Raw genomic sequence first — 13,686 nt, 5'->3', positions numbered from 1 at the left:
GCAGTGTATGAGTTTGTGTGAATGCGAGAGTGTATGGGTGTTTCCCAGTACTGTGTTGAGGCTGTAAGGGCATCTGCTGCGTAAAACATATGCTGGAATAGTTGGCGGTGCATTCTGCTGTGGCAGCCACTGATAAATAAGGGACTAAGCCGAATGAATGAATGACTCTGTAGATTTAATCCAAATTAGCCATAACTATCTGATAGAGCTATTGAAGAGGTTTGACAGTCATTTATTCATTCATAGCTTTATTAGTTCACAAAGTTGTTCAAATTGTTATAAAATCATTTTTAACTTCAAATCAGCAGCCATATAAAAGCAGAGATCAGCAGAGAGAAAGACCACTGATCAATAAAAACAACAAATAGGCTTTATACAAGACTTCTTAGCAGACTAAAGCGGACAGAATGTTTACACGCTTCATTTAAAGACGTTTCTTTTGATCAGTGATTGGCAATCGTGTAAGCATAATCATATTTCATTTTTTAAATACTGTGATTTAGGTTCATTTTAAAGTACAGATTTTCACAGAAAACAAATGCAGCTCATGGCAAAAAATTCACATTCTGTAGAGACTAACTCTACATAAAACCACTAGCTCTTTTTTTCAAATTTGTACCTTCAAACCTTGCAAATTCCAAGAAGCATGAGACAAATATAATTTTTGCCTTTCATTTTAGGGCCTGATCTACCCTCAGTTATTTTTGATAGCAATTAAATTTATAAATCTAGACAGAAACATTTAAAAATCCTACACAACACCGAGTAAACAAAAAAATGAACCATTTTTGCATGTTTGTAACAATATACTATGTAGTAGTCTGTTTTAAGTGCACATAAAGGTATCACCAATAGGCTTCTTAAAGGGACGGTACACCCATTTTTTTTGCTTTCTTTGCATTTTTGGGGGTGAATTATCCCTTTAATGCATGGGTCTCAAACTCAATTCCTGGAGGGCCGCAGCTCTGCACAGTTTTGCTCCAACACTAATCAAACACAGCTGATTCAAATAATCAAGTGTCTCAAACACCTTGATTAGTTGCATCAGCTGTGTTTTATTAGGATTGGAGCAAAACTGTGCAAAGCTGCGGCCCTCCAGGAATTGAGTTTGAGACCCATGCTTTAATGCTACAAATGTAGATTGCATTGTATTCCATATCAGCAAACTGCTTAAAACTTCCTGCACACTGATCATGAATATTTTTAAACACCACAAGTCAACACAAGTATCGATCACTTAAATTGTGCAGGAAATGTTGTAAACACAAAAAATAGCAAACAATGTGGAAAACGCAATGCATACCGACACATTTTTTGTCAATATACTTTGCAATAGGCATGAAAACTAGTGGTAACTAGCCTTGCTAACCATGTAATAAACCAAAGACATACTGCTTTTTGGATAGGCATGAAAACAGAGGGCTCCCAAAAAGATCATCTACACTAAAATATTTGAAATGTAATAAATAAACAGTCACATAGTGCAAAACTAACATCTCATACTAGCGTAATGTGCTCACTTTGCTGTATTTCTACAAGCAAAAATGAATGCATAAAGATTTAGATTGTGATAAATGTGTGTGTTTTTTTTAAATAATCGAGCCCTTAAAATACTGAATGTTGGACAACTTGTGCATGTTGCAGGTTTGTGTTTGGCATCTTTGACTCTGACCAGCCCTGAGTTCTTACGGTGAAAAGCTGGTGCTCTGAAGGCTGGTGAAGGTGCACATGAAGACTGATCATGTCTGTGCCAGATGAAGCTCCTCCAGGCCGTCTTTACCCAGGTGGTATCTTGCAAGATCCTTCCTGGTTACTAGACCCACAACCTTTACATCCAAAGCAGAGAGGATTAGAAATCAATCCATTTTGCAGGTAAAAGCAAGTTTTTTGGAGTGCTATAACAAGTAAATACATTAAAAAGACCAATTGCCTATAAAATAATTGACAAAATAAACAGTAACCATTTTACATAGTTTTCAGCTTTCTTTAAAATATCTTTTGTGTTTAATAAAGTAAAGAAACTCAAAAATCTTTGGAACCACTTGAGAAAGTAAACTTTTTGCAAAAAGTATAAGATGTAAAAAGCTAAAAATGTAATAAACAATAATGATTTTACCACAGACATGTATAGGGCTGTGAAATTTGACATTATATAACGTATAGACATAATAAAAATCTATCGTTTCATATTATGCCCTATTGTTTATTTCGTGGTGTCACAAAATACATTGTTTACAGTGATGCTTTTTCATTATTTACTTAAACATATATATATATATATATATATATATATATATATATATATATATATATATATATATATATATATACATATATATATATATATATATATATATATATATATATATATACATATATACATATATATACATATATACATATATATATACATATATACATATATATATACATATATACATATATATATATACATATATATATACATATATACATATATATATATATACATATATACATATACATATATATATACATATATATATATATATATATACATATACATATATATATACATATATATATATATATATACATATATATATATATATATATACATATATATATATATATATACATATATATATATATATACATATATATATATATATACATATATATATATATATATATACATATATACATATATATATACATATATATATATATACATATATATATATATATACATATATATATATATATACATATATATATATACATATATATATATATACATACATACATACATACATACATACATACATACATACATACATACATACATACATACATACATACATACATACATACATACATACATATATATATTTTTATTTTTATCATATATTTATTTATTTTTTAAACATCTAAAGTTATGCGGTAACAGAAACAGCAACATGTGCGGCATGACATCACTTTTTTGCAGTGACACTATTGGTTAAATGCTGGCACAAGTAGAACACGGAAGCAGCTTGAAGCGGAAAGCGCGAGTATGTTTGCGGTCTGGAGGTGTTATAAAGTTAATGACAACAACATTGCCAAAGCAAACTGTGAGATATGTAAACTTGCAGTATTTGAGGTGCTATTTGTTTTTATATTTACTGTTGCACTGAAGTCCAAAAGTGAAGAATTGATGTTATTTATTACTTGATTGTTCAAGCTACCTCACAGAAGTGCTCTGTTTGTTAATAGAGTTGTTGAATGTTAAAATAAGGTGAATTAAATAAAAATAAGGAACATCCTGGATCCGTTTCTTCGCTCTTCTTTATTCTTTTTTATATGTATTATAGAAGTATCGGATTGGGTTTCAGTATCGGTAGATACTGAAAATAAAATGACTCTGACTCGAGGGCAAAAAATCCTGATCGGGACATCCCTAATACATACACTCACTTGTTTGTATTTTAAAGTATAAACATTAGTTTAAAATAGATGAAACTTATTATGAAATGCAATCAGGGACTCCTCATCCTTGTTGGAGGAACTGTGGGGTAGAAAAGGCACATCATGCACATATAGTGTGGCAGTGCTGAAGAAATCATACCTTTTGGCAAACTGTTTACTCCGCTATATATTTTTGATCTTTATATTCCTAGATCATATGATATACTTTATCTAGGAGACTTTCCTATAAAACTTGAAAAGAAGGATAGATATCTAGTTAAGATATTATTGGCAACAAGTTAAAAGCTATAACATGGAAATGGTATAAAGAAGACCCGCCAACTAAAGACGAATGGTTCAAAATAATAGCAGAAGTTGAGGAAATGGAAAAAATGACTTTGATTACAAAAAGAGATCTTCTCCACAATGACAATATAATTAACCATAATTTAACATTCACATAATTCTAGAGCTTATGTATAATTGAGAAAATATGTTTGCCAACCTTTTATTTTATTTTATACTTATTCTATTTATTTATTTATTTATTTATTTATTTTCTTGACAAGGTTAATTTAATTATTTTTAATTAATTATTATTATTGTTATTAATTGTTATTATTATTATTACTGTTTATTTGTTTTTTATTGTTCATTTGTTGTTCCCACTGGTTTTATGTTTCTAAAAAACATCTATAAAAACTAAGCATAAAAAAATAACGCTTTTTCTTATTTCCTTAAATCCAATAAATGAATTCTTCACTCATTTAATTATTTTAAATAAAAATTTAAATGAATTATAAGGCCCCCTTACATAAACAGCATTTAACTGAACTGCAATGAAGGAGGTACAGTATAAGAGAGACAGAGGAAACTCTAGAGAAGAAGAGAGAAACTCACCCTGTTCTCATTATCAACCACCACCAGATGTCGGAGTCCTAGAGCCCGAAACAATTTAAACACACGGGGGAGTGAAGTCTCCTGAAAGCAAATATGAAAGACAACAATTCATGCTGCACATGCGTAAACCACACATTCATGAAAACTAAAATACACTTCCTGGTGGCTCTTTCTTGAAGCTAATTTTGGAAAGAAATCCATTATGTAATTGTCGGTAAGGAACTGTTTTTTCAGTAGGGTGTGGTAGTGGAGATCTGGTTATTACTCGGCACAACATAATTTCATACCTGGATAAGCCGAAAACTGAAGCGGTTCCAGTCTCAACCTCAATTTAATTTTAGTTACTAAAAATAGATAAACCTGCTCTAAATGGAATGCAAAAACAAGAGCTATGATTGGTTGCTGCACATGTCATTCAGCTGGTATCTCTGGGGTGGTAATGGACCAACTTTAATAGCTTAAATTTTCATATTTGTAATTTTCATGCACATTTTGTCAGTAAAACCAACATTGCTTTTAGATGAAGGAGAGTTTATGACACAGAAAAATGGTTTAAACTCGGTTTAATCAGTCGATAATGACATTGAGATAATTGTTCTGCAATAATGACAGCTGCTTGCGTCGCTTAATGAACTACAGTTGTAGTAAAAGCTGCACTTGAATTTACAACACATGTTTTTACTCCAAACTCACCTCAAAACCACAGTAGAGTGTTTGAAATAAATCCTTCAATGAGATGATTTGTAGTTGTGTACTCAGTCACACCAAATCAATGATAGTAGTTAAATCTCCTGTTTATTTTGCAACCGCTATTTGGTTGGGATACAGCTGCAGCCAGAAGTTCATGAGAATTAGTAATAGTATCTATTAAATTACCCATTAAATTGCATTTTATTAACATCTACCCCCACACCAAGCCTAAACCTACTCCTTAGAGCATAGTTCTCAAACTCGATTCCTGGAGGGCCACAGCTCTGCAGTTTTGCTCCAACCTTAAAGACAGCTGATTCGCCTAATCAAGGTGTTTAAGGTGTACTAGAGACTATTACACAGGTGTGAGTTGGAGGTGGTTGGAGCTAAACAGCGCAGAGCTGTGGCCCTCCAGGAATTGAGTTTGAGACCATTGCCTTAGAGTAATGTTAAACAATAATCATAATGAGAATTATTTACATTGTTTATTGAATTATTACCCATTAAATGTATTGTATTAAAGTCTACCCCCAGCCCAAACCTAAAGCTACCCCTCTCAGGGATGTAAAAACAGTAATTATTGTCGTTCAGTAATTGTATTCTTGCAATAATATAAATAATTCTTATTAACTTCTGGCCACAGCTGTATCCCTTACTTTACCCCACCATTTTCCTGGGTTTCTTCATGTGTATTTGGACAGTTCAATTCAATTCAATTAATCTTTATTTCTATAGCGCTTTTACAATGTAGATTGGGTCAAAGCAGTTTAACAGAAGTTCTAGTAAATTAAACTATCAGTCCAGTTTTCAGAGTTTAATTTAGTTCCGTTTAGTGTGGTTTAAATTGTTGAATGTCCTAACATTGAAGAGCAAATCCATCGATGCACAGCTCCACAAGTCCCAAACAGGTTTTTGAGTTTGTGCGAAAGCTCCTCCTGGCCTATGGACTAGATTTACTTCAAATCATACTGTGCCTTAAGAAGATGTACATGACAATTGCAGCTTTTCTCAATTACATTTGCGATTTCAATTCGATTAATCGGCCAGCCCTATTTAAAGATGTTTGTGCGCTGCTAAGCATCCCCATGAGTGTAATAGGCAAAGTGTTTTGGATCTGCCTATAGGTGCTTATCACTAACATGCACTTTAAATAACAGCAAAATAAAAAAAAAAAAGAAAAGGACAGCAAATGACTTTAGACCATATTTTAGATGATCAATGGTGCGTTTCATTTTCATTGCATCAAAATACACCTTAACACACCTCCTTTTCAGATCAGCATGTCTATGGCTGCACAAATGATCATAAATGCACTTGCATGTACATGATTTCTGCAGGTTTCACTAAATTAAATTTAAGACTCTTTAAGACATTTTAGGACCATTAAGAATGAAATTTTAGACGTATACAGGGACAAATTATAAGAATTTCTTTTTCGAATATCCTAGTTAGAAAAGATTTTCACTTGTCCTATCAAAAAATTAATAAAATTTAATACAATAAAAATTATTTTGTTTGATTTTTTTTTATATAAATTTTCAAATATTTCCATTTACAATCCCTATAACCCTCACCAAGGATATACTAAAACATAGCTGTAAATTACTCTAGTTTGCAATAAAATAATTTAATGATAAAAATATAGGTCAGGTCAGTATCCTCAGCAGTAAATAAATGGAGAAGCTTTTTAGATATAAGACATTTTAAGACTTTAAGACCCCGCGGATACCCTGATATAAACAACATTGTGCAAGACATGAAAATGATACCTGCACTGGGCTGAAACTCGCAAAACACTGTATTGTGCCTGGTTCCGTATTGCGCCATGTTTATGATATGACCCACAAACAGCCACACAACATGTTTCATGAACAGTGGTATCTGAGAAAGCATCTTAAACTGACCTGAGGAACAGTGTACGGCGTTGGGTTCATGAACTCGGTCAGGTCCATCATGCACTCTCTTTCATCCTGAGAGACATGGATGGACTGAATAGGAGGGAAACGTGGATACGCGTCTCTGAAGTCCTTCAGCTGTAGCTTCCTTTGGCTGAAACGTGAAGATGCTCTCTCCACAAACACCTGACGCACAGACAGAGGCCTCAATTATTAGGATTATTCAATAAAATGAGATTGAATACCAAAAATGTTATAAAAATTCAATGTTTCTAACCTTATGTTTGAGAAGGACAATGAGCTGAGAGCGGAGAACAAGCCCACAGAGTTTGCTTGGCTGTGGAAAGACAATTGCCAGGTTTAATTATTATTAAAATCACATGCAATGACAGGATGTGATGTCATATTTTCCGATTATGTCACCTCGTCAATCTCAGTAACATGGGTGACCACTGGAAAGCCGTTGTGATTGGTGGAAGTGTTGCTGAGGACATCTACAATGGTTCCGACCTTCTCTATTCGGTTGAAGCAGGTGACTGGGGAACTCATGACCTCTCTGTGAGAACACAGCAATACAGAAATCACATTCACTACATCAGTGTTTCTAAACCACGTTCCTGGAGGACCACCAGCTCTGCACATTTACCATGTCTCCTTAATCAAACACACCTGTTTCAGATCATCAGCTCATTAGTGGAGACTGAAAGACTTGTAATGGGTGTGACAGACAAAGGAGACATCCAAAACATGCAGTGCTGGTGGTCCTCCAGGAATGTGGTTGAGAAACACTGCACTACATGACACACTTAACCAGTGTAAAATTTATGTAAGAAATAGTTGGCATTGAGCCACTGAATTTGCATGTAACACCTCATGTGCATGTTATTACAGATGTGCACTATTTTTTTTTTATTATTTCACTTATACTGCGGTTAGCAAACATAACCAGAGGAAAAGTGAGAGACCTAAAAAAAAGAGAACTATAATTTAGACAATTATTTTATTGATGAAGTCGTCAAAGTGGTACTGATTGTTAATAAATAAATATAATTTTAATAAGTAATAAATTGCCATTTTGTTCACAAATACAGTACATTTCATTTTTTAAAAGTTTGATTCCATTTTATTTATTACATTTTGCAACAGTTTGCATATTAGTTGGCCTTTCTGTGTGGAGTTTGCATGTTCTCCCCGTGTTCACGTGGGTTTGCTCCGGATGCGCCGGTTTCCCCCACAGTCCTAAGACATGCGGTATAGGTGAATTGGGTAAGCTAAATTGTCCATAGTGAATGTGTGTGAATAAGTGTGTATGAGTGTTTCCCAGAGATGGGTTGCAGCTGGACTGGCATCCGCTGTGTAAAACATATGCTGGATAAGTTGGCGGTTCATTCCTCTGTGGCGACCCCTGATTAATAAAGGGACTAAGCTGAAAATGAATGAATGAATTTGCTTGCCCAGCGTCTTTGTTTGTGTTTTGATTTGTTCCCCGTTGTTGGCTGTAAAGACTTTTCAAACACTGCCTGGAACAATTCTTTTCCCTCAAAATAACTGCACAACTTTGAATGTTCACTAACCGAACAAAATTCAGCACCATAGTATGTCTAATAATATAGTATTTATTAATTAATTTGACATTGATTTAAGGTATTGAGTACATCAAGGCACATTTATTTTCATACATTTTTTTATCATTATGTGTTTTTATCACTTGATTAGGTTTATATATTATGGTATTATGTAGAAACTCTAACATGTATTTATTCATTTCAAATTATTGTATTTCAGTTAGCTGCTTTCTAATTTAATTCCATTTTACTTCGTTTTAACTATTTTATGCAATATATCTTTTTGGCGGCACGGTGGCTCAGTGATTAGCACTGTTGCCTCGCAGCAAGAAGGTTTCCCCACAGTCCTAAGACATGCGCTATAGCTGAATTGAATAGCTTATTTGGTCGTAGTGTGTGACTGTGAATGTGTGTTTCCCAGTACTGGGCTGCGGCTGGAAGGGCAACCACCGTGTAAAACGTGCTGGATAAGTTGGCGGTTCATTCTGCTGTGGCGACCCCTGATAAATAAAGGGACTAAGCTCAAGGAAAATGAATTGATGAATATATTTTTAATATATTTTATTACAATTATTTTCATTAGATGAAATATTTTTAGTTAACCATAACAACACTGCAGTAAATGATCAATAAATTGCCAGAGACATTATAATATCACCCGACTTTTGGTAGTTTATTTAATATCTGCATTGAGCCAAGCTCATGTGTTTAAAAGCTTAAATTATATTTCATTTATAGGTATATTTTTTCATATTATCTGCATTAAGAAACACATTGTATTCTTTGGATATTAAACAATTAAAGCCTAGACTTTGACAAACATCCACAAATCAAGCTTTAACCTGTCGCAATAAGAAGATACATACATTTTTTTTCTGGTTTAATTAGTAAATGGCACCTACTCTAAATATTACTATCAATAGTGACTTTTTATGAACATCATTTTGTATTCATAATTAATGGCATTGTCTTGCTTTCTGAATAAAATATGCTAATAAAATAAATATTACACAGGCCTAAAAATCAAGATTCATCATGAGAAAAATTCGTATTGATCAACAGCATGGTTAAAAACCTTCAGGTGACTAAATTGATTATTACAATAAACAAGTTAAACAACACATTATGACGTTCAAATTCCTTTCTCTGAGTTATTAATGAGTGTTATGCTACATGATTTCTTGAATCATGTAAAACCCCAGTCAGCATAGAGTCAGTCATATGACGTGGGTGTGGTTACCTGGCCGTCAGCCAATGAGAAGTGGGAGGAGCCTCCCAGTGGAGGAAAGGAACACTCTGCAGCTTAATATGGATGTCATACAGGCCCTGTGAACAATAAAAACCAGTCAAACAAAAACAAACACGTGCTTCATGCTCAAAATACACAAAATGACATTCATACATGACTAATGCTTTTTTCTTAATTCCCTTAAAACACACACACACACACACACCAGAAACTACTGGAAACTCAAATGGTTACAAAAACATAAATTCCAGATATTTTGTCTCTCACCTCTACAAAATAATCCCCAACAATCTTGGCAGTCATTAGCACAAGCATGATGGGAAAGCCATAAGTCACATTCCCAGTGGCTTCTACCAGAATAACCGTGAGACTGAGGGTCATTCGGACAATGCCACCTGTCAGAATAACACAAAAACAGTCTGTTATTTGTCGACTCTGTTACTTCCTTCACGGATTTCAAAGAGCTATAATAAACCACAGAACAACATTCTTTCTGCACTTCCTTTAAAGAATATCTAATTGACATTAACATGATGCTAAAAAAACAGCTGTAACTTACCAAGTTGGGCCGCAGCGCCGATCAAAGCATATTTTCCAGGGTCTGCCCAGATCTGTCAGTTTGGAAAACAGTTTATTCCAGCTCAATTTATTTCTTTATTTATCTTATTTAGGGCTATAATATAGTAGGAATGATGTAAACAAAAAAGCTGTACTTACTGATTTACTGGTAGTGATGAATGACAAAAGTATCCCAAAGAGTCGACCCCAGGCTGCCCCAATGAGTAGAGATGGGATGAAGACTCCTGCGGACACGGTTAAACCATACGTCCAGACCGCCAGGAGGAAATACGCCAGGGTGAAGACACCCAAAGTCATGGGGTTGTACGTTCCTAAGCAAAAAAAGACTGCTAGTAAATTTACAATGTTTTTGTTTTAGATCAAATCTAGCAAAAACACACAAATGAAACATTAAAGCAAACACACAATTCAGAAACTCAACACATGAGACACAACCAAATGCAGAAACAATAATTAAAGAAAAGAACAGCAAAAACAACATCCCAAAGGGCACAAACAATTACTAAACCAAAACAAAAACTAAATACAAAATATTCAAAACTAATTATTAAACAAACCTAAACAAAAAAAAAACAGCACAAGTAATAATAAAATAAACATTCAAACAAAAAAAATAGATTTTGAAAATCAAAATGATCAAAATACTTAAGTTAAACATCAATAAAGAAACATTAAAAAGACAATAAAACAATCTAAACAACATTAAAGTAAACAACGAGTAAAATCTAAACAAAAAAAACAAACAATTCAGTCTAAGAACGAAAGAAGTGCTTGCAGAAGCAATGGTCAATTACAATGGTCTGATCTGAGATGCTAAAACACTCTTGGCTTATCACTCAGAATGAGAGAATCTTCTAAATAAAAAAAACAAACAAAGAGCCATGCACAAGCCATACACAATCTATTACCAACTGTCCACCTGTTCTCTTTAGTTTAAAATCAAGCACTTCCACTCTAGAGGGCAGCACAAGGCCAATAGCACTGAAGGAATATCAGTAACATATTACTGTAAGTCATTTTAATTCAAATTAAATATAAAGTTAACCCTATATAAAACATAATGATGATGTCAGCAAATGATATAACCCCATTTCATTAATCCTGTTAATATAGTACTATTTTAAGGAATTACCAACTGATCATTTTGGTTTGTCTAGATTGCCTTTTTTCCGCCTTCCCCAAATTTGTGTAAATGCACTGAAGACGTTACACCCAAGACTGTATTATAATTTAAATTTTTGCAGTATTTTCTTAGTTTGTACATTATCTGTTTGTGCATTGTTTGCACAAATTAATTGCACTGCCCCTTTGTATAAATTGATGTTTATATTGTACTGCAATGGGGTACATGTAATTTTAATTTCAGTCAGCCAGCCCCATAGCCCCATGGCTTCCGGTTAATTGTCATCGCATTGAACAAATAAATAAATAAAATAAATTTAAAAAATGCTGCGTTTTTTTTTTATAAAACAGTGATCTTTACTGCCTGGCTGAGATACAATTTAAAGTGGGTATCAGACCAAACAAGAAGCACTGCAATTAATGATTTTTTCTGCGCCATGTCTTTAAAATATGGAAATTAATTTTACCCCAGTATTTTTAATAGAATTTCATTGCTGGCCTGCTGCTTATGATGCCACTTGCATTTAAACAGTCTTTTCTTTTACACTTTAACAACCAAACGGATGCTTAAGTCTATTTAACTGAATGTATTCTAATTATGTTACAACATTGATGCTGTAAAAGGAACCTTATGAAATTGAAAATGGTCACATTAAGCTTTCACTGGAAGTTCATCATTGAAAAACCCTATCTGTGCATATAGCCATTATTTATATTAGTTGTTAATTCTTACATTTTTTTAAAATGCTGCTGGTCTAAAAACTACCATACAAACACCACTGTATTACTTATTACACTGACTATAAATAATTTTTTTTGAGATCCAAAAATTAACGGTAAAATGCACCACTGGCACACATTTAAACAAAAAAGACAAATATAATCACTCAAAATATTAGACAAAAAAATAAACATCAACAAAAAATAAACTTCAAAATACTAAAAAAATTTAAAAAATAAAAAAATAAAGGAATCAAAAGCAAAAACATAAATATGTTTTAGAAATATGCATATATATATATATATATATATATATATATATATATATATATATATATATATATATATATATATATATATACACACATTTTTAAATAGAAGTAAAAACATGTATGTTCATAAGTGCATTGTGCTAAATTATACATTTAAATGCAAGTCTATCTTTTAAATTAATATTTTTAATATTTTTAAAAGGAAGCTATACAATTTATATTTGTGCATATACATTTGATTGGTCAGTACTAAAGCCAAATCTGGAGCTTATCTAACAAAAACTAGTACACCCAAATTTATTTTATGGAAAAATATTAAATACAAATTTAAAAAGAGGAAGAATCAAGAAAAACAAAAAATGGAAAAATTCTGTTGAAATTTTGCAAGTTGTAATTTTTATTAAATATTTTGCTTGAATTTAATTGTATTTTCTTTCCATTTTTAAATATGTTTGGTGACTAAAATATTATTTTAATAAATACATTTGTTTTGTTTAAATTTACCAAAATACATTGCCTATATTCACTCAATTATGCCGGGCACTGTATGTGGTAATTATGTTGTAATTACCACTGTATGTGGTAAATAATGCCACTAAACAACTTGGGACTAAAAAATGTAACAATAGAAGTACAAAACTGCAACATTTCAAGACAGAAACAACTAAACATTGAACTAAAACAATTTCAAAAACATGCAGGAAAAAAGAACAAATAAAACATTTTTAAAAATTAAAACAATAACTTATTTAAGTTTTATTTAAGTTTTCCTGATTTTTGTTTGTACAATAAAATCAGTGCAATAGAATTAGTGCAACAGGATTTTGTATGTTTGATTTTTTTAAACCAGCATTGCCATGTAGTGTGAATCATTATTAAAAACAGCAAGGAAATTTTCACAGTTTGTCCGATAATATGTTTTTCTTTTGGAGAAAGTCTTATTTGCTTTTATTTTGGTTAGAATAAAAGCAGCCTTTCATTTCAACAAAACATTTTAAGATCAAAATTATTAGCCCCTTTAAGGTATATATTTTTTCGATAGTCCACAGAACAAACCATTGCTATAAAATAACTTGCCTAATTAACCTATTTAAGCCTTTAAATGTCACTTTAAGCTGTATAGAAGTGTCTAGAAAAAAATTCAAAGGCTAATAATTTAGAGAGGCTACAACTGTATGATTAAGTTAATACACAATTATTTTGGCGAGATCTTTTCTTTTTTGTTAAGCAGAGTACGAATACTGCATTGGAATTCAAAGAAAAAGATG

General features: G+C 32.3%; 1 protein-coding gene across 2 annotated transcripts in view; it reads right to left on the bottom strand.

Annotated features, from left to right (window-relative positions):
- Positions 1-231: 231 nt before the first annotated feature.
- clcn7 (chloride channel 7) overlaps positions 232-13,686 on the bottom strand; it is a 31,892-nt gene continuing 18,437 nt past the window's right edge. For both annotated transcript variants that reach the window (XM_056453529.1, XM_056453530.1), the window contains 9 exons: positions 10,443-10,615; positions 10,285-10,336; positions 9,993-10,120; positions 9,717-9,802; positions 7,335-7,467; positions 7,189-7,248; positions 6,921-7,097; positions 4,327-4,407; positions 232-1,826 (listed from right to left, as the gene is read on the bottom strand). In XM_056453529.1, coding sequence (XP_056309504.1) covers positions 1,740-1,826; positions 4,327-4,407; positions 6,921-7,097; positions 7,189-7,248; positions 7,335-7,467; positions 9,717-9,802; positions 9,993-10,120; positions 10,285-10,336; positions 10,443-10,615 — 977 coding nt within the window. In that variant the 3' untranslated portion in view covers positions 232-1,739. The remainder of the gene's footprint in view (positions 1,827-4,326; positions 4,408-6,920; positions 7,098-7,188; positions 7,249-7,334; positions 7,468-9,716; positions 9,803-9,992; positions 10,121-10,284; positions 10,337-10,442; positions 10,616-13,686) is intronic.

Source organism: Danio aesculapii, chromosome 3 (assembly GCF_903798145.1).
Source record: "Danio aesculapii chromosome 3, fDanAes4.1, whole genome shotgun sequence".
NCBI classification, from domain to species: domain Eukaryota; kingdom Metazoa; phylum Chordata; class Actinopteri; order Cypriniformes; family Danionidae; genus Danio; species Danio aesculapii.
The sequence above is the reverse complement of the archived record's forward strand: the minus strand, read 5'-3'. Positions and strand labels throughout refer to the sequence as shown.